The sequence below is a fragment of the Melozone crissalis genome, unplaced genomic scaffold (assembly GCF_028551555.1).
Source record: "Melozone crissalis strain CALT ecotype California unplaced genomic scaffold, PUWL_Pcris_2 ptg000042l_1, whole genome shotgun sequence".
NCBI lineage: Eukaryota > Metazoa > Chordata > Aves > Passeriformes > Passerellidae > Melozone > Melozone crissalis.
In genome coordinates, this window is record NW_026535820.1 from 45,030,961 (window position 1) to 45,058,640 (window position 27,680).

A 27,680-nucleotide genomic window follows, 5' to 3' on the forward strand; every position below is an offset into this window, starting at 1 on the left:
CAGGAAGGAAAAAAATTATAATGTTTAGAATGTTAATTTAAAAACTATATATATATATTCCTGACCTTTCTGTATGAATTTATCTTTTTTCCCCCATGAAGGACAATCTCTTGAAAGCCTGTAGGATAACAGCAGCTGAGATGGAACATCTTAATTCCTTCAGATGCAGTATCTGATATTTGTGGAAATTTTTTAAAGTATTTTTTTAAATGCTGAAAGGTAGGTGGGTGGATGAGTGTTCAGAAGAACACACATAGCTTTAAACATATATAGAAAAAAATCTAAAGGGAGTAGTTTTCTGTTTGTCATATATATGCAGTTATGCCTGTATGCAAGCCCACATTTCATTTAACCTTTTATTGATAATTGCTGAAGGCCAAAATAGTAAAATCTTGATTTGCTGCACTTCAGAAAACACCTTTCTCCTTTCAGATGCCTCTGGCAATAGAGAGCACAGTTAGTGAAACAGAGCACTGCTGGGTAGAAAATGCTGCCAGTGTAGATGACAGCAGCACTTTGTCTCTGTGGAAATGCTTTGTAGTTTGCACCATGTCTTGCCCCTTTAGACCTGCTCAGTACAGCTCCCCCCATCCTCCACTGTCTTCTCACAACCTTCCTAAAATGCCTTTCCTGCAAGAGGGAGGGATCTTGTGTTGAGTGTAAACTTACAGCTCCACCTATTTCCCTTTTTTTTTTTTTTCCTAATTTCAGGTTTTCAGTATTGTTTAAGCATAACATAAAACATATTGCAGAACTGGCAATTCTTCCTACACATCTTTAAAAGTTCAGATATTTAAAAGTGAACTTAATGCTTTCTTTTGTCCATATTCCTACTGCACAAGTCCACATAAGATGAAGTAAGCTATAGTTGTTGGTGCCTTGGATTTTTTTGATAAGGTCATGTCAGGGGATTTGTTCTCCACTTCTCAAGCCTTCAAACTTACTATGAGCATCAGAGAAAAGAAGGAAGGGTGTAATTCCAGCTGAATTGTGTATTTGCAGGATTATTGTTCTTCTATTGATTTTTCTTTTCATTTTTACTTGCTCTCCCCTAGCTCCTTGCTGGAATAGCAGAAACATCTGCCTCTCTTCCTTCATGGAAGAGAATCATTTATAAGTCCCAGATTTACCAACAGTATCAGTTACTTCCAGCAAACCTCACTCCTGGCCTTTTTAATTAGTTTCCATATGTTTTTCCTTCAGTCATCTTGGTTAGGAGAAAAATGCATGACAATCAATATTAATGACTTCTTCAGTTGTTACTTATTAAGTCAAGCTTTTTGCAGATAAAATTTCAATAAACACATGATGTGTTGGGTTCTTTTTAAGAAGGAGTTATCTTTCAATTGGACATAGTTGAAAAACAAAATGCAACAATTCCAGAAGCTGATGACAGTATGAGAGTGGAAAGTGGTTTGACTTTTTTTGTAATTTTTGTACGTACTTCTTTGTATTTTAAATTGACTGATACTCTTAACCTCTGCTTTGAACTTTTAAAGCGAAAGAAGCACAATTTGGATTTGGTAGTTACACACTCAGCTCAAGGAAAAAGTAGAGCTCCAGAAGTTGCTGTTAGAAGCAGCTACCGTACCGTGGACAGACAAGGATAGTCCTACTAAGGTTTCGCTCTTGTATTTTGTTTTTTACTTTTGTTTTGGTGAAGTGAACATTTATATTCTTCTTTTCCCATGACTTTTCCCTCTTTTGGCTATGTTGCTCCCTTGGATTCTGACTGGGAAAGCAGCATTGAACTTGGAGCGCTGAAAAGATGATTAATGGTAGGCAGAACTGTATACAACGTGCACTTTATTTGGGGGGGGAGGAGCCTGCAGTGAAATCCTGCATTGGAGAATTCTAGGCAAATGGTGTGTGAAATTGTTGACAAATTGCTCTCATTAAACTCGCTAAATGAATGCTTTCATAAGAACACTGGCATGATATCACCATGTATAATGTAACTTCTACTTGAAATTGTGTGTGCTGCTATTCTTATCTTTTAAACCCTTGTAACAGCTTTAATATCCTGATAAAGCCAACCATTGTAGCTGTCTTCACTGTTCAGTACATGGGATGTGAAGGGAAATTGCTGAGGGTGACTTCCATAAGTGGTTTTGAATTATTCATTAATTTATTACTACAATTTTGAACCCAGTCACCAGAGTTCATAAGTTCCAAGAAATGGATTTAGAAATGCCTCAAGTTCCTTGGGCTCTTTAACTTGATCCCTGCCAATGAAAGGGAAAGCAACAGGACAAAAGTCACGAAAGCCTCACTTTTAAAATGCAACATTGTATTCTGTTTAGCCTTGTTGATGGTAGAAATCTTCCAGAAAAATTGTGTCTTAATGGTTTTTGTTGATCCAGGACATTCACCAGCATCTGAGTAAGGTCACTGTGCACTAGACACTTGCCTTACCAAGTTGAATTCTGGCCATGAGCCTAAATATGCCTGGTTGGGCAAAGAATGAAGTGTGAAGCCATCACAGGGAGAGCTGCACAGACCAGTGAGACCTTCAGACATGAAGGTCAGGCCATGGCCTAGTGCCCTGGATTGTGCCACAGGGCATGCCACAGCATGTGCTTGTTACCGGGTTTTAGTGTAGTAAAAGTATCCAGACACAAACTACCACTCTTGGCTGTTTACTTTTGATTCAGCAGTTGCTTTAGCTGCTTCAAAGGTGTAGGAGATAACAGCCAATCCATACTGAAAGATGATCCATGTGATGAAATATTAAAGAAACTCTGCTCTAAACCAAATGTAGAAACCATGCAGAAAATGACATAAATATATATAAAGCTGTCTTTGTGTTGAAGACTAATAGTAACTTTGAAGAGGAATTTAAGAAAGGCATGGATATATTGTCAACCACTGATCTATTTGGGGTAAAACCAGATGTGTCTGGTCCTTCTTAGACCTTACTGCAAGGAGACCTGGAAACTTTACTGTCCATTTCCCACATTTAGGAAAACCTCAGAGGAGCTCCATCACTTTGGAAAACTGTTTCCCTGTATATGGTGTCTCCCTGATGTAAAAATCTAGAACATAAATCTATTCTGTGGCTGTGATATGCTGCAGCTAAAGCTTAGGTGGTAGGTGGCATTCTTTGCCTTATCAGAAGGTGTTCCTCTGAGCACAGTTTTGTGATAATGAAATGGGTGGATTCCTCCCTGGAGGCAGCAGGGAGTGGGAAGTGTGGTCAAGGACAGAGTCTCATAAAATGGAAGTATCAATGAAAGTCAAATTGAAAAATAATGCTTCAGCTGTTGAATCACATGCATGAGAGATTTAATAAGTATGAGCAAAAATCTTTAGAATAGTAGATCTGAACGTTAAAAAGGAAGCAATGATACTTTGTTTTCCAGAAGTAGTGCACTGATTTATTTGAGCCAGAAATTAGCCTGCTAGATGATATCTCATAAAATTTCTGGTAATATTAAATGCATGCTAATTGTGCTGGCTTTACATGTGGACAATGTCCTTGCAGCAAATTCCCAAATTACTCATAGGCAATGAGTAAGTGTCTTGGTTGATTAAGTGTCTTGGTTCTGGCTAGGTAAGGGTCAATTTTTCCTGGGAGCAGCCAGGGGGTACATGATGTTATTCTATACCACCTTGTGTCACTTTCAGGGGCTGTATTCGGAAGGGGTCCCTCCTGGTCACGTAGAGGGAGGTGAGTTGTGGGGCTGGATTTGTGTTCCTCATGGTGAGCTCTGGTGTGAATCACTCGCCTCTTGTGCACTGTTATTAATACTGTTGCAGTTATTGTTGGTTTCTTATCTCATTGCTGTTTCCAGTAAACTGTTCTCATCTCAACCCATCATCTTTACCTTTTGGGTCTCCAGTTCTCCTCTCCAGCCCTCCATGGGGAGGGAGAAGAGAGAGTGAGCAAGCAGTGCGTGGTTTGGAGTGTTCTAGTGAGAATGCTACACTGGGGAATATAATTCCTAAACCATGACAATATGGGACAAGGCAAGCTGTCTGGGGTGGGATGAAAACTGGAGAATGCAGGGAACCTTTTCACTGAACATGATGCACTGCATGCTAGAATCACTCTGCTGGATATTTGCCATCCACTGAAGCATTTGCCATAGGCAGAGAATCTCGGTCTCAGATATGTGAAAACCCTCCTAGCAGAGCACACAAACAAGACTGTCCTGCTGTGCAAGGGGAAGTACACATGCTCTTCCAGGGCTGATGCTTGAACTGTTTCTTTGCATCCAGACAGCTGCCATTATTGGTGTCCTCTGCAGGTTTCTGGCTGATCTTCACACCTTAGTTTTGTTTCAACACCTAAATGCTGATGTTTACACGCACTTTTCCTTCACTATGGCACAGTAGTCCAGCCTGCAGCACTGAAAGAACTTCTTGAGCATGCTTCTTCATGCTGCTGGTTTTTTCAGCATAGCACACTGCTGTTTACAAACCAAGTTCTGGTTTTTGGTTAAGAGTGCAGGATGTGCTGACAGTGGGATTAGTGTTAGTGACAACAGAGTCACCATTTGCTGGCTTTGCCTTTGGGAGAAGGCATGCACAGCTTGTTCTCAGTGGGTGCAAGCTGCCTCGGAAGAAACCTAGTTCAGCTCCGTTTGTGAGTTGAGTGACCCAGTGACTGGGCAAGATATGATTCTGCAAGGCCTGTGAGGAGATCTAGGATCAGCAGAGAGACTTTTTGTCCCTCACTAAATCTTGTACAAACCTGTCTGTGAATTCTTCACTGAAAGTCAATCCAAGCTTGGAAGGAAATCCAGGCTCGCTGTGCAGGGAATGACACCACCAAGGGAAAATGAGGCATTTTGGCTGCAGGCTCGACAACTCAGGTATGATGTCTGAAACACAATAAAACCTTCTGATTGGAACTTGGTGAAATTCCCTTTCACATGGCTAAATTTCACTGCCCATTCTTATGAAAATAAGAAAGAACTGGGAGGGAGCTCATCAGGGCTGAACAATTAAAGAGCCACTTTGAATTTTCTTAGAATGTTTGCATTAACATCAGTCTGAGGCAGAAGAATGGAACTGAAGCAGAAGAATGGAACTGAGGCAGAAGAATGGAATGGCAGCAGCAGTGGTGAGAGACCAGAAGAAAATTGGTTCCAGGAATGCTCACAAAGACTTGAATGTAGAAGGAATTAGTGGAGATAAGTGCTGCAGAGAAAAAAAGTCTGTGTAAATGCAAGAGTTGAGTTGGTGAAAGAACTTGGGAGGTAAGACAGTAGAGGCAGAACGAAGGGAGGGAAGGCCAAAGGGTGAGAGGAAGCTTTGTTGAGTGTGGCATATATGGGGCACGAGAAGCTGAGACTACAACTAGACAGACAGGAAGAAAGGATGTGAAATGAGGATTTGGTGTGCATGTGGAGTTTGACTGTTTGTGAGGTAGTGCTCAAAGGAGAAGAAACAGCACTTATGGAGATGCAATGCTCAGAAGAAGCTTGGTCTAATGCAGCATCCTTTGTCCAGCACCCTGTGATCCTGCAACATCTGCTGCTTCTTGAGAAGATACACAGCATTGAAAAAATGCTTTGTCTTTCCCCAGTGTTGATTCCTGCAGGCTGTTTCTGAACAGAGGTTTCCAGAGTCTGTCCACATCCCTGCGTAGGGAGTGTCCACAGTGTGAAGGTCTGCTATGAACAACCTGGGCACAACCCTGCTCTGTCTGTGAGAAGGAAACCTGGCCACGCCAGGAAAGAAGACCACAACTTCTTTCTGAGAAGCATAGACACAACCATGGTGCTTGGAAAGTCTTATATTTCCATCATTACTTCTCTTAGTCCAACCAACAGCATCCTATTTAGCAGAGTTCAGGCTTCCAACCCTGAAAATCATTGCTAGAGATGTCGATGCAATGAGGCAATGCATCTTAAGTTCACTCTTTGTTCAGTTTTTGGAGAATGCACCAGCCAACACTGTTTTTTAAATCCAAGGAAAACCTCTACTTTAAAATTGCAAGGTCAGACATTAGTTGTGAAATGCCAGAATTCATTTTGCTTCTACAGTCCTACTATGTCTCATTGTGTCTGTGCATTAAAATGCCACAATTTACATAATTGCAAAGTGCTCCTGGGACTGAAGTGGTTTTGCAGTGTTGGCTGAAGGCCTCAGGTTTGTCCGTGGTGGAAGGTGTACTGCGGACAAGGCGGGGGAATTCAGGACGGTGGTTCTGGAGCTCTACACAGTCTTCATTCCTGCGTTTTCTAACACTTGAGACTTAGGAACTTGGCTTTTCAAACTCACTATTCTTTTCAACAGATTTTACATGTAATGTAAAACATGTTCAACACAGTCTGAAATTTATTTATTGCTTTTGTTGTTGGAAGAAGGAAAAATCACATATGAGTGAGGAGTTTCTCCTATAAAACTGAAAAAAAATCAGCAAAAATGTCTTAAAATCTCAGGTTGGTTAAAAACTTTTAAAGACTTGAATTAGTTGAAGTTCTGAAAGAAGTTTAATATAAAGCTGGATCTTTATTTCATAGAATTGCCTGTACTTCATCTTGTCTGTAATCCCATCAGACAAACCTATCAGAACATAAACTCACATTATCCAAAATGTCCTAGAACTAGAGCACCACCTTAACTTAGTGCATTTCAACCAGGCCTATTGAAGTCATTGTGGGACCGGAGCCTTTGCTTGGCTGGAGCAGCCTGACCTCATGCAAGTGGATGCTAAGAGAGTTCTCAGCCAGGAGAACAGGCTCTACTAAAAGCTGCCCCATCAAACTCAATATGACATATCCTTAGGTCCTGAAGCTTTTTAGCCATGTAAATTAAGTCACTCATAATGGTAATAATGAGGAAATGGCACATACTTTCAGGTCACAGGGAAATGAGGCCATAGCTTTTGTCTGTAATGATGAAGATAACCTAGATTTTTCTTTCTTTAGGAGGTACATAGCATTAATGGATCATTTTCTAGTTAATGAAACAATATGCTTTTGATAATGGTTTTAAGTTGCCAGCAACATATTAGTCAAATTTCTTCTGGATTCTTTTTCCCTTTACAATGCCCAAAAACAGTCAACACAGATATTATCATGAAGCAATCACAAAATATATGCAGCCCTATGAACATGGTGATGTAAAAGTAGACTTAATTTAAAAAATATCACTTGGCTTCTGCTGTCATTAAAAGGATACTGAATTTTTTAACATTTTATTTAAATTCAGATTGTGAAATGAAATGCTTAAAATGTTCAAGGAAGGAAAGGAAAGGTAGGTAGGAAAAATCAAAGCTTTTTTAACCAAATAGGAAACTAATCTTAGATTTGCTGCAGGAATTTTAAGACCTGAAATACAAATGGCTTTTAAATTTAACTTTGACATAAGGTCACTTGGAAGTAGCTGGAAGTTTTTGATATTTGTTCATCCTTTCTTTCAAAAAGGAAAGCTTAGACTAAAACTGAAGGAAAAAAATTGTACTGAAAAAACTGTAGCAAAAATTTCAAAGCCAAATTATTTAGCCCTGGAATTGCTTTGACGATACCTTATGGAAATAATTCTGCTGCTTTCAATTTTTTAAATTTTATTTTCTTTGTCCAGAACCCTTTATTTGGCTACTTCTTCAAAAATTGCTGTGGTTTTGTTCATGAAATAGAAAAATGGTGCATCATGAGACATGTAATGTACCACAGAGGGAGGCCCATAATGGATACAGATGTAATACAAACATTCTGAGAAATGATTGTAGCAACACATCCAAATAGAAATATTTTGGCCCATAGCTTTCTTATTTTACCTCAGCTCCAATAATTTCTAAGCTCCTCTTGCTGGGATAGGATACAAGTCTAAGAAAAATGCATTGATGTCTCCTATGAACAAGGAAGGCCTAGGAAGATATATCTTATATGGAACAACAAATCTTTCTGTCTTGCAAAACCAGCATTTTTCTGTCTTGCAAAACCAGCATTTGATAGTACTCCATCTCATCATCTCTGAACTGGGTGTGTACTGCTTGGATTAAGAGACAAAACCATCAAAAGTTGTCCTTGTGCTTACAGAAAGCACTGTATCTCCTTTGGATCATTGAAAAGATGGCAGAACAGATGTGCTTTCAGATTCTTGGCACCATTTTGAAGGTGGAAGTGTCTAAAAGGGTTATTGCAAACAGCTTCACATAGAAACTGTATTATATGGTTTAGACAGCTTAACTCAGTCACAGCCAAGAGACCCCTACCTGTCCATTGTATTAATATATAAATAAACTACGTAGTTCAAGCTGAATAATCACAATGTACAAGGTATAGAAGACAAGGAGAAAAAAAAGGAAAAAAACCTACTACCAAATTTTGCCAAGAATGAGTGAAACATCTCTGAAATTGTTGAAAGAAAATATCTTCTTCAGTCTCATGTGCAGGCATTGTAAGGGACTAAGTCCCAAACCATATGTCTGAACATAACAGGCCTCCCAGGGTGGCAGAGTGAATCCCACAATGAACCCAGTGTTTGGTAAATACTGAAGGGCTGTAAGATGACTCAGTCCTAGCTGGCTTCTTCAAACTAGCATTTCCCAGCTTCTCTGGGAAATGTTGATGTTTTTGGGCTCATGTTGATGTTTTTGGGCTTATGAAACTCCAAGTTTGAGTGTCCTCCATGCCTTGCATGAAACAGTTACCCACTGTCAGCATACCATCTGTGATAGATACATTTCGGGTGAGAGTTTTATGTCTTTATAAGAAAATTAGTTTGGTACTTTACTCTTTGTCCCTGTATCCCCCACCTCATTCTCCAATAGGACTGTTACACAATGTGCAGCAGCAATATTCAGTTCTTCATCAGAAAACTGTGTTCATATTTCCTATACCAGGGCCTTCTTTCCTCATTAGACTTTTTTTTTCCCTGGGTATTTTTTGTTTGTTTGCTTGTGTATTTCATTTTGGTTTTGTCTGTTTGTTTTTTGTTTTATTTTGTTATTGGGGTGTTGGTTTTTTTAAAATTATTTTTGTTTTTCTTCCCTTTTGGTTCTGGTCATGGTGGAGTATTCCTGGGATTTATATCATAAACTTGACAGAGTGGTAACAGGTCTGTCTAATATCTTTATTCTTTACAGGGCCCCCCCAACAGCTGAGCTTGCTGCCTCACAAAGCACCAGCCTATGCTGGTTTTGATAACCAAAATTACCCTGTGGCAAAGGAAGTAATTTCAGTTGTGGTGCATCTGATGTTGAATTTGGAGGGAAACTGCTGTATTTGCTCTCAAGGAGTGAACTCATGATTTCTAAATGATGTGAAATTATTTACATACCGCTCTGTGCCTAGGTCTGTGTGAAGTGATGTTTCTAACCAGGCTGAGAAACTTCTCTTTCATATGCCAAAAAGGTTGCAGAACTTTCTAGGAGTTAGAAGTGGGATCATTGGCCTTCCTGTCCTGTGACCCACACTGCCACGGGGTGCAGAGCACAGGGTGTGACATGAGGAGCTGGGGCTGCCTCAGGAGTTGTTTGCAGTGGGTGCTCCCATCATAGCTGTATTTCAGGCTGGAATTAAGCACAGCTGTGCTGCACATGGAGCAGGGACACGTGTTGTTTTCAGCCTGCATGTGCCGTCCCACAGCTGGGGACTAGCAGTGCCCTGCAGCACTGGTGGGGAGGATGGTATGGCTGGGTGTGCTGGCCCACAGCCCAGCTGGGTGTGAGGGTTTCAGTGACAAAGGTAGGCTGCTGTGCTGCAGAAAGCCCTAAATTTTTTCTTTATCCTCCTACTCTGCCTAGGTGAGTTCCTAACAAGTGTTTGGGGTACATTTATCAAACCCCACAAGCCATACAGCAGGAAAAATAGTACTTGGATGTGTGTGTTTGTTGGCAGCCTGTGGACTCATATTGAGCAGATACTGCCCCACAACTTTTTACAGAAGGCAGATTGCTCCCCCTGTCCCCTGCCCTGCCCCTGAATGGGTAACTCTCAAAAAGAAAGTAGAGGATGCTAAAAGCAGACACTTGTGTCAAGGCCTACCTGCTTTGGCACAGTTCTAAGTTGGTTTCATATTAGTTCTTAGAAATTAACCTTTGAGAACAGAAACCTGTATTTTTTGACTGATTCATATTTTGTTTCAAAGGATGAAGGCTGGTCACTTGATGAGTCTGACCCCAGAAGGCACTCTGTTTTCTTAGACCTTCACTGGTTTTTGAGAATTGAAGAGTGTGTGTAGCATTGTATTGTAGTGTTCAGTACTGAATCAGGATCAAAACTTTTTTACAAGGAGAAGGTTAATAGTGGGTATCTCATGGGATTAGAGCCTCAAAAACATTGCCTGATTACTTGTCAGTCATCACCTGGCACCTTCAGCTTTGGTAATTAGCCCACCTCTTAATGAAAATGAACTTTGAAAAAAATAATGCACCCATCGTTAGAACTTCAGGTTTTTGACACCCTTTCTGTAGTCCTGACAGTGTTGATATTTTTGCCTCTGCCATTTCATATGCCATTTGTATAAGTTGACAAAGATATAATTAGCTCAGAATTATCTGTATGTGCAGTAATTATTTTGTGGGTGTTGTGATATGTTTAGAAAGACAGGCTTTTTCATACATAACATCATAGTGTGGTGCAGGGAAAACTGCTCAATTCATGGTTTTAATCAAATCAGAATTAAAGTGGTTTTGTCTTTTTAACAGGGACATGTTGACCTAGCAATCAGTGAGCTCTATGCTGGGGCCAGTATCAGCAGTACAACACATAAACACCAACCACAGATACTTGCAAAATGTTAGTAAAGAGCTTTGGAACTAATCCTAAAAACTCCTAGCCTCACACATGCATTGCTTTGGGCATGCCACTCCCCAGGCTGTGTGGGCTACAAGCTGACACTCCTGTTCTGGAAGTGCGGGTCCCTCTGTTGCCCCCCATGCCCTGCAGGTACCCTTGTAACCACGTTTCAGGTACAGTTCCATGTACCTGTGCTGCTCCCTGTGCTGACAGACACGCTACAAGACCCCTGCACACCTGGGCTGAGGGTCCCTGCTCGTTACACCCGACCTGCCGCCAGACAGAGCCAGCACCATCAGGCCAAGGCACGGGTGAGATGCCAGCACCAAACCAAGACTGCCTGCTCTGGTGTCTCTCTCCACCTATTACAAGCTTTCATCCTTCTTTCTCACTTCTTTTACACCGGATTCTTTCCCCAAAAAGCCTTTGGTAACACCCAATTACCACTTGATCTGGGTAACAGTTGTGTGGAGCAAACTTAGTTGATGTTCTTAGGTAGCCCACTGAGGGCAAGTACCCTCTTGGGACTGGCAGTTTCTGTATTAACCTGGTCACACGCAGTATATCCTCACTCCCATTTGACAGCATCTCTTGTTATCCAGCCCCTTTTGCCAGGCAGAGGTGGTGTGGGCTCTTATGCAGTAGAGCAGTGAAGCCCTTGCATCCCAATGCCGTTCTTTGGGTGGGCTGCACTCGGGAAAGGCACTTACCCGGTTAAGGATGTCCACCATCCCTGCCAATCCCAGTGGTCTGAGTCTGTCTTTTGGGGTGAAAGAAGCAGAAACTGTTTTTTAAGATAGCTGAATTAAACAGAATAATCTCTTCCCAAGGGATGAGATATATCCCTACAGGATACCTGCAGAACAAATTTGGGAGATATTCAACAGTTTGATATTTTTTCTTCAATGCGGCGGCAAAGGCCGGCAGTGACTCCCTGGAGCTCAGTGACTGCAGGAATTCAATCTGCAAGGAGAAAACACCTCGAACTCCGGAGCAGCCAGAGAGGACGAGAAGTAAGCGTCCCTGCTGCGCGGCTTCCTCCTACACACGGAGATTTCTGTCAGCCCCCGGCTGAGCTGCACGGGGTCGGGGGTGCAGTGAAGGTGCCAAACGCAGAGCCCCTGTCCTGGCCTGGGAAGGACACCGGGGCAGGAAGGTGCCGAACGCAGAGCCCCTGTCCTGCTTTGGGGAGGACACCGGGGCAGGGCGGAGCTGGGCGGGTCTCAGCCCGCAGCCCCCGCAGCCCTCCCCGCCGGGCCGCTCTGGTGGGACAGCGGCCAGGGGAGCCCCGGTGCCGGGCGCTGTGTCTTTAAGGGCCGGGGCCGGCTCGGGGCTCCATCCTCCCTCCATCGCCATCCCCTCCCTCCCTCCCCGGCCCGGCTCGGCCCGGCGGCGCTGGGCGCCGGGAGGAGGCGCCTGCCGCTAACAAAAGTCTGCGGCCGAGGCTCCCTTTCCTCCCGCCCCGGGCAACAAGTGGCTGGCGGCGGCCTCCCGGGAGAGGCGGCGGCAGCGGCACGGCTGCGAGGAGGAGGAGGAGGAAGGCGGAGCGGCGCTGAAGCATCGGAGGAGCCGAGCGGCAGCCGCGGGGCGGCGGAGCCAGCGCCCAGAGGCCGTCCCGCCCGTCCTGCTTGTGGATTATAACTGAGCCGCCTTCCTGGCCCGTACACCCCGGCTGGAAACCAGGGCGGGGTGGGCGCACCGATACATCGCATTTTTGATTCTTTCTCTTTTAAAGTTTGTTGTTGTTGTTGGGGTTATTTTGTTTGGTTGTTTTGTTTTGGGTTTTTTTTTTTTTTTTTTTTATTGTGAGGTGGGGAAGGGAGGGTGTCGGCCACCGCCGAAGAAGCGGAGGAAGTCGCAGGGCTGCTTTGGACATGTCGGCGTGAACACTTTCGGAGGCGCTGCCCGGGGCTGCACTCGGTCCGAGCCGCGGCCGCCCCGCGGCAGAGATGCTGAGCGGCGGCGTGGGAAAGCGGCCACGAGCATGAAGGCGGCAGGATGGGCGCGAACAATGGCAAGCAGTACGGCAGCGAGGGTGAGCTGAGCTGGGGGCGGCAGGAGCGCGCTGGGGGTCGTGCCGGCCGGGAGGGGTGGCCGGGCGGGGGGCGCCGCGGCGGGGACCTCCCCTCCTCTTCCTCACCGGGACCGCTCCCGCCCCGACCCGCCACGCTGTCTCCCGCTGCGCCCCTTAAAAACACCCTTTATTTTTATTATGCTTTTTATTTTTCACTAAGTTTAAACTATGTAGTTTAAGTGCTGTCTCTGCTCGTGATGTCGAGGCAGCGGCGAGGCTTGCTGTTCGAAGGCAGCTCGGGGGTTACGGAGAGTGTTAACTTCGCTAAAAAGTTGTAGAACGCTCTTTGTAATCCTTTTTTTACTCGTCTTTCTATCCCAGGATCCTTATATTATGCAGTATGCTATATGACTGCTTCCTGTCTGAACAGAAAGAAAAAAATTAACCCCGGCAAGGGTTGGGGGGAGAGTTAATGTTCTCCAGCTGTTATCCATAGATTGTACTCCTGCAATTTCGCTTCAGTGAAACTTTAGTGGGCTTAGTTTTAGATATACAGGGCCTGATTCGTTCTTGTGGAAACCTATTAGTCTCGCTGGAGCTGCATCAGGGATGAATTTCAGCTGCTTTGCTTCTGGTGTGAAGGACTACTGGAACAGTCAGCTGGTGTCAGGCAAACCAATGGCAAGTACAGAAAGTTTGTCTTTCTGCCAGCTAGTTTTAAGCTTTCTTTAACTTCTAGCTGACTTCTGTATGAATTGCCCTCCAAGTATTTAGGCAACTCTGTAGGATGTATGCCTTCCCCTTGGCGTATTGGGCGACCTTATAGGATCACTGCCACCCCCTTTTTTGGTTGTTGAGGGTTTGTAGGTGGAGAGAAAGAGATGATCTTGTGGTCTGCTCCATTCTTTGGGAGTTCAGATGGCAGCTGTCAAAGGATACACCTCTTACATCCAAAATATGCATGGAGATTGTGTAAAGGAAAGGGGAAAGACGCCACTTCTAGAGCAGATTCTGCAGTTCCTTTCATTTATTGCCAAATGAGCTCTGCTGTTTGAAGAGTTGATGAAGTCAGATGCTTTAAGCTGAAGATATTCTTCCTGTCGTGGGGTTTCAGTCAATTGATACCATCACTAGAAAAGCTCCTGCATAAATAGGGTGAGCCTGGAAGTTGCAACCAAAGCCTCTTTGGATTCCTCCTGAAAGGGGAAATCTTAGTTTTTCATTAGAGTTGAAAGGGCCATCATTGATATTTCTGGTCATGCTGCTGGGAGGTGTTTACCTCAATGACCAGAAGGTGTGGATGCATGCCTGATCTTTCTTGTGAATTCAGAGGACTGAGTGCTTCAATAAATGTACAATTTTTGGGGAGAGATGTGACTGACACAGAGTCTCTTGCAGCCCTCAGTGAAGGGGAGATTAACTGTTCCAGAAGTACCTGACAGGCACTTCTGTGAGGAAGAGGAGGATTAGTACTACCAGGGAGTTCTTAGTTCACGTCTCTCCTCCATTCAGAGTGGCGACTGGATCCTGGCAGTGCACACTACCTGTGGCAAATGAATCTTTGCAGTGCAGACCATTACCTGTCTTGCAAATTAGGTAGAATAGTGGCTTAGAGTTAAAATAGACTTAAAAAATCCCCAAGCCCCATGACCAGAACTACATCATTGATGTGCATCATAGATCATGTTTCCTGGTAACTCCCATGCATTGTCAGTTACTGAGGAACTTGGAGAAGCTCTCATACTAGTTTTGTTTCCTGAGTGATACAGAGGAGAACAAATCTAAACCTGATAAAGGGAGGCTTCCCCCCCCCTTCTCCGCCCCATAAACTACTGGGGCTTTTGGTGCCTTTGGCAAATGAACCACTTCATTGCTGTAAAAAGTTATCCTTTAGTAGGATGTGATTATGCTCCCTGGTGGGGGAGGAAACAACATTTTCTTTAAAAGCAACCTGAATATCCATTTGGAAGTTCATTGAGTGGCATCTCAATGTTTTTAGCCTCAATCTCAACAGTTTTTAGCCCATTGGGCTTTGTAGGCTGATGCTGCACTATGCTATGTCATTTTAAGAGTGGAGAAAAGTACCTTTGTTAGCTGAGCTTCTTGAAGGCCGTTTTACCATTTGCTGCTTGCTGATATCTTACGTGGGATTTCAGGAAGACAACTGGAAATGATTTTTAAACTGGTTGGGTTTTTCCTCACAGCTTTCCTTCCTATCTGCTGTGGAACTGCAGAGCTTCATTAATTTGCCCAAATTGGTTCTCATCTCAGTGTTGAACAGATACATTAGGGCAAGAACAACTCTTGCTCACGATACCGCTTCTAAAACAGAGAGCTTTTATGACTAGGAAATTGGGTGTTATGTGGATTGCTACATTGTTACACTACCAGTAAGAAACTTTTTTTGAAATTCACATCTGTGCTGTGTATGCAATAATCTCCGGCAGCTAAGTGTTTGTGACTGATCACATAAACTACCCTGGACTGCCTTTATTTATCTGGTTGGCCAAGGCTTTATGGAATGTGTCATGTTAAAATGCACTGGACAATTACATGTTTGAGGAGTCTAAATCAGTATATAGAGTCTGGTGTATAATTGACAGTGCCTTTAAATGTGTTTGTTTTCCATTTACTTTATTTTCTAAAGCTAAAACTTGCTCTGAATGAAGTTTACATGTAAATAAAATTGCTTACTTGAAAAATCATGTAATGATTTTTGGGATATGAACACAATACTTACTTAAGAAATGATGATAAATTAATATAGTAACAAAACCTTGTTTATAGGAATTTACCTCTTTTAAAATGTAAAATATTAAATACAAGGTTAATTTTCTAATTTTCATTTGAATTTTTTACAATAATTGTTATAAGGCAGATTACTCCTGGAAATTGTTTACCTGAAAAATATGTGGAGCTTGAGATTTCAGGCTTGTTGTAATATGCAGTAGATTCAGACTGAAGTGCTAAAGCTTGAGGTGAATCTTTCTGAATGCGTTACAGCACTTGTGTTTGAACAGTGCTGCTGATGCTCATAGAACACTGGAGCAAGAAATACACTTTATCATGGAGCAGAACCTGTAGAGATTTTGCCTACACAGATAAACTGATGGAAATCATCAGTGACCTTAGCAAGAGTCTTACTGCTGTCTTTCACTTTCTTGCCATGGGGATAAACCATTCTGTTTTCTCTCACTTATTTAGCTACTTGCTCAGTTTTTAAATAAGAGGGAGTCTTGTGTCTGATAGTGGACAGAGCAGCCTTTTGTTGTAGGAGCTGTCAAAAGTCAGGTGTTCTGTTTAAGGACATGCCTTAAAATGTAACGCTGTTGCAGCTGACTAAACAAGACACTACTCATCATAACAGATAAGGGACTGAATTGAAGGATGTTGCCCTTTAACTATTGCCAAGTTGATGAGATACCTTGGCAGTGTTTCTGTAATGTTTCTGCCCAGAAAAACCTTCGTGCTGGGCATGAGGCTGGGTGGGTGCTGACGGTCATGGGTAAAGTCCCAGCTGTTGGGAAAAAGTTAACTGGGTGCTGTTCCTCTTACCACCTGAGGCAACTTCTAATCCTCAAGGGAAGGACTTTAAAACTACTTCTGTAGTACAAGGGAATTGGCTTTGTGATATGAGTTGGAGGAATAGTCTGTGTTATTACATATGAAAGGAAGCTGTGGCATTGAGGTGAAATTGCTGCTTTGCAAAATAACTTTTCAACATGTCTTCTTCACAAGTGACTTCTTCATTAAACTGAGACCTGAGAACCAGTCAAATTTGAGAGGACCTAAATAATGGTACAAAATGTTGACAATACCGATGTTTAGACCAGATGAAGAAATGTCTTTTTAACAACTCTTTTAACAACTGTCCAGAATCCTGCAGTTATGGATAGAACTTTCTTTGAGCCTCTCCTGCAGTTTCTCCATCCATGAACTGGTCTAGAGAGGATTGGTGACAATGAGCTCCACTTGATCAGTTAAAATGTATCATGAAAGGCTTGATGTAACACAGGAGCCTTGTTCTGTAGAGAACAGGGGATGGCAGGGGAGAAATAGATGAAACTGTGGGAGACATAGGTGAAACAGCACCTTAGACAAGGAAATCAACATCCTTTCTGAATCATAAGCCTTGTTGACAAACTTTTTCTTTTTGAATCTGAATATTTAATGTGGGAAGATTTTAATGCAAACTCTTTAGGAATAACTTTCACTCTGTTCTTAGTTTGAAAATGTTCCTTCTTCAGACTTTTATTTATGGTGTTTTCTATTCACAAACCATTTGGAGGTAGAATTCCGTGTTCTCCCAGTGTTCTGCTCAAGTAAGCACCAGCACAGAAACCTGCCTTTGTCATGAGATACAGTTGCTAGAAAGCACAGCATAGTTTCACAAAGTGTTAATTATGATGGGAGTCCTGGTATACAGTAGCTAAAACTTCCCAGGAATTGCCAGCATGGAGCACTGTGGAGAAATGGGTCAGTCTGAGTTCATTTTGGAGTAGGTTACCCTCTCAAACCTGCCTCTTCAGCTGGAAAACATGTTCAAGGTCTGCATTATAGAGCCAGGCTTTCAGACTTGTCCTTTTTCTTGAAGGTGCTGTGGGACACTAACTCATTGTTAATGCTGCCTTTCATTTCGAAGTAGATCTCTGCTCGTTCAGTGATGGCAGGTGTTCTGACACACCTGAGGCTGTGTATGGAAATCTTTTTCATCCAAAAGCTCTGACATTCATGACCTATAGATTTTGCCATATGTTAGGATTTTTTTCTTCACAAAGTGTTGCTGGATTTACTTCACATGCAGTGCTTATGTCAGCTGTGAAAAACAGTTTACCATGGTAGTCTTGCACTCTTTTGTTTAAAGAGTTTGTTAAAGAGTTGAATCATAATCATTTACCAATTATTTATATTGGTGGTTAGAATCTGTGAAGCCTTGTGGGAAATTTTAATGAGGGTAAGGGGATGGGAAAGACAATAAAGTAGCTTTTACTACATTATTTAATTACAAAATTGTGACAACCCCTGAGGCATCTTCCCTGCATACTGCATCTTCAGAAGCAAGGGCAGTTTTTCTTTCTGGTATTGATCATTTTCTACCCCATGAGGTTCCCAGAGTCAAGTGAAGAGTCTCATCAAGTTGGGTGCTAAAAGGCTCCTGGGCTGTGCATTTTTTTTCTCAGCTTGTTTTGATGTCTGAGTTGCATTTACACATTACTATTTGACCTGTTAAAAATGAAGTTTAGTATATTGCACTGCTGTCTTACTTTACTGTTCTGGTGGGGGTTTTTTTGTTTGTTATTTTAACCTTAACATACATGTGACCATCCTAAACATTAGGGTGCTGCTTAATAGTGCTTTTTGGTGTTGCACTTACTTATGTGATTGTATTCTGCTTTTTGTTACTTGTCCAGTGTCGGTTCTTCCATTTTCCTGTGGCTGAATTTCACTCACCTACCTTCAGAGAGATGAGACTTGCCTCTTAACAACAAAATTGAGACTGGAAGTATAGCAGTATTCCAAATGTCAGTCCTTCAAGCAGTGTTGTTTTTTTTAAAAGGGAATTTGTGGTCTGACAGCGGCCAACTGCTCTTAACCAGAAGTAATCTTCAAAAATGCTGCTTATGATGTTCATTTTTTATGTAACTGTCAACTGAGCAATGCAAAATGATTGTGTGTATTTTGTGTTTACTCAGTTTGTCTCCAAAAAGTAAATTTGCTCTAAGCTCAGTGCTTATGTTGCATGTTGTTGTCTAGATCGCATGGCAGGGGCAGGAGGAGGGTCGGACACAGCACTTAAGTGAGCTGCTCTGCTGCTGTCAGTATTTCATAAAACAGAATTTTCTTTTCTAAAAAAATGAACAGCCTGTGTGTAGTTCAAATATGTGTTTATACACACTCACACAGCTACAGATTTGTGGGAGGTTTAGGCTTGTAAATGTTGCTAATTTTATTGATAGCTTTTTAGAAAGTAACTTAGTGACTAATATCCATGTTATTTCATAAATTGTTATTCTTTCATAAAATGCTTCTGGGACAAGGGAGGATCTCTTTTTTTTATTAGATATTGGCTAACTAACTGTACTCTAGGGAGTTGTCTTTGACTTGGTTGGTAGCTTTGCATGGTGCAAGATTAACTGGACTCTCTTCTGTTTAATTTAAAAAAAAAAAGTTAACTGGGTGACAGTCAGAGGCCTGAATAAACTTTGAAGCTGGGGATGCATGACATGGAAAGCTTCTAGCAGACCTGTCTCAGCTAAGGTAGTAAAGGTAGTAGGAGTCCAGGACTTGCATATCCTCATCCTTCTTTTGCCCACTCCCCAAAGGCATGGAAGGAGACAAGACTGCTTTGGTAACTTTTGTAAACTGAATTTGAACATCCTTCTACCAAGCTGAACTTCATAAAATCCAAACTGAAGTGGATACTATATCATTCCTTGTGAGGGGGGAAAAAATAGAAATCAACATGTATTCATAATTGAGTGAGCAGTTTTCAGTCTAAACTGCTAACCCCAAAAAACTCCTCAGCAAACTTAATTTTCTGGCAGTTTCAATCCTTTGGCCACTTCTGGATTCCTTACTTCTGTGAACAATTCCTAACTAGGAATTGGTTTGCTCCTTTCTGTGTCTTGTTTGTGTTAGGAAAGTGATTGGCAGAAGGCAGTGGATGACATTTGAAGGCTGAAATGCACAAGTGGTTTATTTCTGCTCTTCATTTCATAGTTAGCTATGCCCTATTTTTTAATACAGGACATGTGCTTTGCTAAATTAGGACAACTATTTCATTAAGGAGTAGCGACCTTCAAAAGCTGAAAAACAGGTGGTGGGCTCCCAATAAAATCTGTTCCTTGTTGATGAGAAGAATAAATATGCAAGACTTTCTATGTGTAGAGATGTCCAGCTTGTGATGGGATAGACAAGCTGCAGGACTTTGTTATTCAAGTACCATTTAGGTTGAGAACTCATAGTGTTGTACCTGACCTTGAGGGGGAAAAGCTGTTAGTTCTGTCTGGTCATACCTCTCATTTTAATTCCAAATCTACTTGTGTCTTCTAGGACCAACCTGGCATTGAGAGCAGGTTTGTGTGAGACCTCCTTAAAGGAGTTGAAGCATAAAGGAGGTGTTATCATCTTGATGTTGTGCTTGAGTTGGCCATGTCTGAGCAGATATTTCAGGAAAGGGTTCCAACTTTGTGCCAGCATCCAAACTCAACAAAAGTAATTTTTTGGCAAAATAGGTCTCTTCACTCTATATACTTTTGTGATCTCTGCCTTAAGTAAATGGGGAAAAAAATTGTTGTATCTTGGGGATTTTTACCCTTGGAGTAAAGTGAGCAACAGGAAGCTCTTTTTCATGCTCATGTTTTGGATCAGGAAATTCCTGTCTGCAATACATAAATTTGTTAAATCAACATCGGAAATCATGTGGCACTTTTCTTTCTGAGCAATTTGTGTACAAATGTGTGTAATAGCTGCAGTAATGCTATACTGAAGTCTTTTCAAGCAGCATTAGGTTGGAGGAAGGTGTTTTAATACTCTTTTCAGTAATCTATTTTAAAAATTATCTTCCTCAATTTCCTTCTTTGCTCCTATTAAAAGAAAACCAAATGAAATTTGCAGATGCTATTATAAAAGGAGCAATTATGAGGTTGGCTGTCTTTTTGTTTGGTTGTTTTTTTAAGGAAAAAAAGAGGACTCTAATACCACTGGCATAACATCAATGATGGTTAACTAGGAAGAACCTCTTTTGATCAAAAGTCACACAACCTTGTTTCACAGTAAAAATAGAATTTGTGTCAAGTCTAGTTGTCACATGACAAGTGCAGTCTTGTCAGCTCATGGGGAGTCCAAAGTTTTATTGCTTGCATGGCTGAATGCATAGTGGAGAAGCATGCCATCCATTTAAGGCTCAGATACTATTTTGTTGCCAGATTGCACAAAATCCTCTTTCTGTATAAATGGCTGCACAGAGAAGAAAAACTTGGAAATTTTTCTTAAATTGTGTAATAATTACTCAGGGTGAGTATTTTGTTTAAATCCTGTCCTTGAGAGATAATAATGCTATTGTGGAAACAGCTGAAGACAAAGTGCACTTCTTTGAGAGTTTCTTGTGGTGCTTGTGGCTCCTGTCTTATTTTGTCTCTGATGAAATGATGGCAATACTTGATCTTGTTCATCACTGGAGTGCAAGACAGCAAGGCCAACAGCTGGTCACCAACAGATGTACTCAACAGATGTTTTTGGGATTTTTCTATAGTACCCAGTAAAATGTATTTCTATTTCCAGTTTTTCATTTGCCTTTGACATTTTATAAGGAAGCTGCTTGTGGCATCAACGGGGAATCATAGAGTAGTTTGGATTGGAAGGGACTTTTTTAATGTCATCTAGCTCAATCCCTCTGCAATGAGCTTCAGGTTGCTCACAGCACCTTCCAGCCTGACCATTTATGTTTCCAGGGATGGGGTAACCACCAACCCATTCTACTGTTTCACCACTGTCACTGTAAAATCATTTTTCCTTATATCTAGTCTAAATCTTTTGGTTTAAAACCAATATCCCTTGTGCTATCACAATAGGCCTACTAGAAAGTCTGTCCCCATCTTATAAGCTCTCTTTAAGTATTGAAAGGTTGCAGTAAGGTCTGACAGGAGTCTTCTCTTCTCCAGGCTGGACAGCCCCAGCTTTCTCAGCCTGTCCTCATAGAAGATGTGCTCCAGCACCCTGATCATTTTTGTGGTCCTCCTCTGGACTTGTTCCAACAGGTCCATGTCTTTCCTGTGCTATGGTCTCCTGAACCTAATGCAGTATTCCAAGTGTGGACATGCATAAATTTTATTTTAAGTAAGGTTGTGGAAACAATAAGCTGTTGCTTTATTATGTGGTGAAAATTGTTGATGTACTATTACAAATTGAGCTTTTAGAATTTCTGAAGCTTCAGAATATATTAAGAGGTAGCAGTAGAGGTAGTGGTAGAGGTAGTAGTATTGTAGCAGCAGGATTACAATTCCAGTTAGCCATGCTAGCATCAAGTTGAAGCTAACTGTATGCTCTTCTATGTCAAGAATATCTAGCAGCTGACCTTCCTCCTCAGGTTCTTGTGTGGCTGTCCTCTTTTGTAGCCAACAAGCCTGAAGGTCCTCATCTATTTTTAGCATGGTTTCGGAACATGGGTGCTCTTACTTCAGAGCCTCTTGCTGGGGAATTTTTATGGTTTTAGTATACTAGACTGCCAGTGGGGTTCTGTATGGACAGTAAAATTACATTCCAGCCTTTTCCAATCAACTCTTGGCCATATCTTAAGGTCTGTAGAGGCTGAAGTACACAAATCCAAAGATTTAAAGTGACATCTCTGGAGATCTCTAATCCAACCTGCTGCTCAAAATGAAGCCAAGTAGAGCAGGTTGCACAGAATATTGTGCCATCAGATTTCTTAGCACCTCCAAAGATGAAGGTATTACAATGCCCATGAAATAGTACAATGTCCCTGAGCAGTCTGTTCCAGTGCTCCGTCACCTGCAGATTTTAAAAGAAGAAAAAAATGCTTTAATGTTTAAATGGAAATGCTCATATATTTGTGACTATTGCCTCTTGTCTGTTCACTGGCTCTCAATGAGGAGATTGTGTTCTTTACTTCACTTTCTCTCTTCTCCAGGTATTTATACACAATGATGAGATTTTGTCTGAATTCCTTCTTCTTCAGAGTAGAGTGTTCTAGCTCTCAGAGTATCTTTCTGCCTGGCCTATCTTTTTGCAGATTAGTCAGTTTTCAGTTTTGTCTCACTGTCCACTTAGCTAGACTTAGCTTCATCCATTTGTCTATGAAGGTGCTATGGAAAACAAAAGTTGGGAAGCTTTGCTGAAGTCAGGATGAACCACTCATGTACCTCCCTAGTGCCAGTTGTTTCCTTATTGATGTCTGTCAGGTTGGGCAAGCTTTACTTCCACTTATAAATCCCTGATAATGTCTTCCCATCACCTTGGCTTGGAAATATTTTCCAGGAAGCTCTGTCACTTATCCTGGTTTGAGGTGAGGCTGACCAGTGTGTGGCTCCCTATATTGTCCTCCAAGCTGTTCTAGAGACAGGGGCGTGTTTTGCTTTTGTCCAGTTCTCAGAACCTCTCCTGATCACCATGACCTTCCTGCAGTAATTGAGTGACCTTGCTGTGACATTGGCCAGATCACACAGCCATTGCCAGTGCACTCCATTAGGTCTCATGGATTTGTGTCTGTCCAGTTTGGTTAAATGTTCCCTAGCTCCATCTTCCTGTACGTCTCCTGGTTACTTATGTTTAGAGAAGCTACTACTGGGCTTTCAGAAGCAATAGAGTTCAGCTGTAGCAAGTTCTGGCAAGTGTGAATGCTGTGTTGCAGTAGTTGAATATCTCTAAACAGTACTCTATACTTGTGTCTACAGCTGGTTTGGAGTTTTTCAGCTATAATTTATTTTTTCCTTATATTATTAATGCAAAAAGTCTTCATTTCTGCTGAATAAAGAAACTCACACTTTCTCAATGACTGCACTTTCTCTTGGCAGAGAGCAGATGAAATAAGGAGAATACTCCCAAGAGTTGTGGTGGTAGAATCTGGCTCTGTGTTTTTTTTGTTGCTGTTTCTGGCAGCAGCAGTGGTCTGCGTTTTTCATAAAAGCTTCTTCCATGGAGTTTTCCTTGCTTCAGGAGGAACAGCTAGCCCAGGATAACATTTTTGTGCTCTCCTAGGCAATTAGGATTGTTACTTTAATTAATAAAGTTGTAGTAATAATAATAAGAAGAAAGCACTTCTGCCATGTTCAAGTTGATGTAGCCATGACTGGTAAAAGTACTGTTCTACTGGTGTAAAGGTTTGCTTCTTTCCACGTATTCTAGGATTGAATCAAAGATGAGTTAAATCCCCCATTTAAGTTATAGAAGTTTAATATTCAAGTTTAGAAGAAATGCCTTACTTTTCATATGTGAAATGATGAAATATGGTTGTCTTAAATTTCCTTCTGAGAGCAATCACTATCTGACAACATGGGTAATTTTAATCCTCTAAAGTGCTAGTAGATGCTTCTCTTAAGAGTCTTCTATTTAAAACTAAATTTATGTACAATACAATGTGTTTTGGGTGTTGCTATGTCTGAACTTATTTGGCGGTTGAATTTGCATTTTGATTTTAGTACCAAAAATCTACCTCTAGGGTAATTCACCTGTTAATGTTATCTATTCCTTGAACATTTGTTCTGTGAGGGAGAGGGGGTAACTTTCTAGCAAGGCAGAAGGTTCTCTGGTATCAGAACTATAGCCACAGTGCTTGAATCAAAATGTTCTAACGTGAGATTTTAGGGGTGACTTTTTAAAACTGTTTTTCTTTCCATTTGTATGTATAGACTAGACAGCATAGTCCAGTCTATAGTTTTCTTTGGCACTCAGGCAGGAGCAGAATATTTTGCTTATGTCTTCATTTCTCTTGGGAAATTATTGCGCTTTACTCCCCTGTGGGTGTACCTTTTGTTATCCTGCGTGGTTGTCTTTATGGAAAAACACAAATGCTTGTGGTGAGTATTTATTTCTCTTGCCAGGAACTAGTGGAACAAAGGTGAATGTGAGACTTCCTCTCCCTCAAACAATTACTAATTTTTCCTGCTTTAATTCTGGTTTTAAAAGGCTCTATGTGAGCGCCTTTCTTGTAGCGAAGAAATAATTCAACTGTGAATTGGCTTACAGTTTATCGAGAGGTTGCACGGAAACTGTGAATAAAGGGAAGGACTAGTTTCTGTTTGGTTGTCCAGGAATTTACTGTTTCAAAAATTGTTTTGATTTAATGGAGTAATTTGCTTCTCATAAGGAAAGTCCATAGTATAGCAAGTTGTATTTGTCTCTGGAAGAGCTGAACTGTGATGACTGCCCAGCATCTTTATCATGGTACATGTTTTGATGTCAGGTAGTGAAGTGGAATTGAACACCCTTATCACTTACCTTTTTTTTTTTTTGAGCACAGGATTTGGTAGCAGAAGTAGGACACAGTGAATGTTGCAGATCTGTTCAATTCTGGGTTTCCCGCTTTCATTTTGCCAGGCCACATTTTCTGCTGAAAACAAATTCTTGCCCTTCTGTGGATAAGATCTCCTGCTGCCCTTTGCCTTGCCATGTCTGTCACTGAAGTGTAGGGTTTCTTCATTAAGTCCCTACTTGAGCAAAAACATTCCTAGAAAGTGAAGTTTAGCTTCCCCAGGATTAGAGTCTAAACCAGAACAAGTCTAGTCAGACACAGGAGCCTTTCACACAGCAGTTGGCTGTCAGTGGTTGTGTGGTTTGTGCCTTTTAAGCACCAATTAATCCTACCCATATTTTCCTCAATTTTCTTCCTAACTGAGGTATCAGCACTTGACTGAAAGGAGTGTGGTAGGTAGGACACAGAGCCTGAGCTTTTTGTTGATTGAGTCATACTGATAACAGCCTTGTTGCTCATGCTAGCCATCCATGGTTTTGAGAAAATGTAAGACAAATTGTGAAGGATTCTGTTGATTCAGGATGTATTTTCAAGCCAAGGTCAGGTCTTTAACTATGCACACGGGGGAAGAAGGATAGTCACACAATCTTGTTTTAACCCTGTAGATGCCAGCCAATGGGTGTGAAGAGTGAACAAAATCCCTGTAAAATCAACAGAACTCCTTTTTTTTTTTTTTTGTAGACTTGACCACAGGTGGTTTCAGGAAAAAAATCAAACAAAGAAACATGTAAACTCAATTACATCTTCTAGAGTCTTGAGTCTTACAGCTGAAAGTAGAAAGAGATGAAGCTGCAGTGGAAAGTTGTGTGTTTTTTCCTGGGCCATACAAGTGATATTAATCAGGTACCCAGTAGAAACTTGGCTAATAATTAAAAAAAAAAAAGAATGCTCTAGGAATAATAAGCAAATCTGCATCACTAGTGAGTTATCTGGTGAACTAGATGTTCCTAGTGGTGTGTTTTTGGATGACAGAGAATGGCGGAAGAATAGTGAATTACATGCAGTATTCTCTGCTATTCTCTTCTAAAGCAATATCAAAATTGAGTTTACTGCAGTTTTGAGAAAACAACCTTATCTTGTGTTGTACCTGAGCCTCTGTCCTTTGGAACAACAGCTACTGCTTTTTAAAAGGAGTTTTTTAAATAAAGACTTAGTATTTTTTTAAGTCCTTCTTCATGATGAAGCCATGAAAAGTTAAAAAAAAAAATCTTAATATGTTAACTTTTCGTTGGCTTTGCATTTGTCTGCCAGAGCGCTGAAGTCCTGTGTTAGTGATACCCAGACTGCACACAAGTAATAATACAGCTTTGCAGAAATCAAAAATGAGAACAGAAATACCTGAGCAAAAGTATTCTTCAGGGAACTGGCCTTAATTTTAATTTTTGTACATATACTGGAAATGTTGTATAGTAATACCACACACTGTTTTTAATACTTTGACCTTTTTATTTATTTGTGTCATGTATCTTTAAAAAAAATGGTATCTACAATTTTTCTGAGCCTCTAGTTCTTCTTAATATATGTGCTAGGGTAATGGAATTTCTACAACTGTAAGCTCTGGAATTCCAATAAGAAGCCTCAAAGAGTTTTTCAATCTAGTTCCAGTGAAATGGCTTTGAAAAGTTGAGGCTAAGAATATGATTTTCAGTGTTGTGTAATCAGCATTGATTTTTGTGATCTAAAAAGGATAGCTTATATCTGAAATATTTAATTTGAGGAATTGAACTGTGTTTTTGTTACTTTTTAAATTTAAACTGCAATGTTCGGATAAAGACAATGTACTGTTGTGCTTTTAGAAATAGATGCAAAAAACCAAGTACAAGTAATGGAAGAATGAAGTTAAGGAGATCAGAAACTAGACCCCTGTATTTTCCTTGAGACTGTCTAGCCACGTTAGTTAGCCAGGAAAGTGATTACATCCTGGCTATCTTCTGAAATGCATTAGCTGAGCCCTGATAATTCTGGTTGCCAGCAGACCAGAAATCAACTAATTGCATATTTTATAAACAATTTACCATAGCACTAATGCTTGGTGCCAATATATATTAATGTGGTGCATTGACCTGACCCAGTGAAATGGGACAGCCCTATCCTTCGGTAGGGCATAGCCCTCTGGAAATCTGGTGAATTAAAATTCTTTTATTGATATAATATGTTCTTAGTTTGCTGAGTACCAGCTGCAATAAGCTGGGTATTCCCCTGGGATTGTTTGGTGGAATGTTCTGTGGTGGAGGAGACAGGGATGCTGCATCTGAGCAGTGGCAGAGTACCTGCTCTAAAGTGGAGCTGTGCAATCACAGCTTTGATGAACTTTATTAGATTTGTTGCTGTTGTCCATTCAATAAAGGACTAACTTGGATTTTTCTCTTGTGCAATAGTTAAAAAGAAGTACAGTAGCTTAATATTATCTTTCCTGTTTGGCAATAGTCCAAGGCATCTCAAGGGCCTGGCACATCAGGTGATTGCCAAGGAAGTTGGAAAGAGTATCTCTGGTTTTTGTTTTTTTTCTTGAAGATTGACTCTTTACACTAGACATAAGAAAACTTCTCTGAAGAGATTGCATCAGTTGTGAAGAATAAATGAACAACTTTCTCTATCTTATGTTTTGTCACTGATTTGCCACTTAAGGATTTATTCTCCTTAAGGGTAATAGATTTATGATTTGGTAACACTGTATGGATAGATAACACCCTTTAGATAAGTGACACAAAGGTTTTCAAAAGTATTTTAAGAGACTTTGCTGCTTGAATTACTTCCTGTGCTATCTTGCTATCTAAACTAGTATGCAAGCTCTGTGACCATGCTGGAAGCAATTAAGGATAAGTAAGAAAGATGCTACCATTGTTCCAGGTAGGACTTTGAATGTTTGAATAAAGAATATATGCAGATCAGGTAAGGAATCGATTTAGAAGCTGCCAGAGGAATTTGTTTGTGATTTTGAGTCAAATCTGATATTGATCCTTCAGGAGCTGCCTCTCAA

At 41.1% G+C, this 27,680-nt stretch overlaps 1 protein-coding gene across 1 annotated transcript in view; it reads left to right on the top strand.

Annotated features, from left to right (window-relative positions):
- The first annotated feature begins 12,569 nt into the window (after positions 1-12,569).
- Positions 12,570-27,680, top strand: part of FBXL7 (F-box and leucine rich repeat protein 7) — a 173,575-nt gene continuing 158,464 nt past the window's right edge. The window contains exon 1 of the mRNA XM_054284977.1: positions 12,570-12,732. Coding sequence (XP_054140952.1) covers positions 12,696-12,732 — 37 coding nt within the window. The 5' untranslated portion in view covers positions 12,570-12,695. The remainder of the gene's footprint in view (positions 12,733-27,680) is intronic.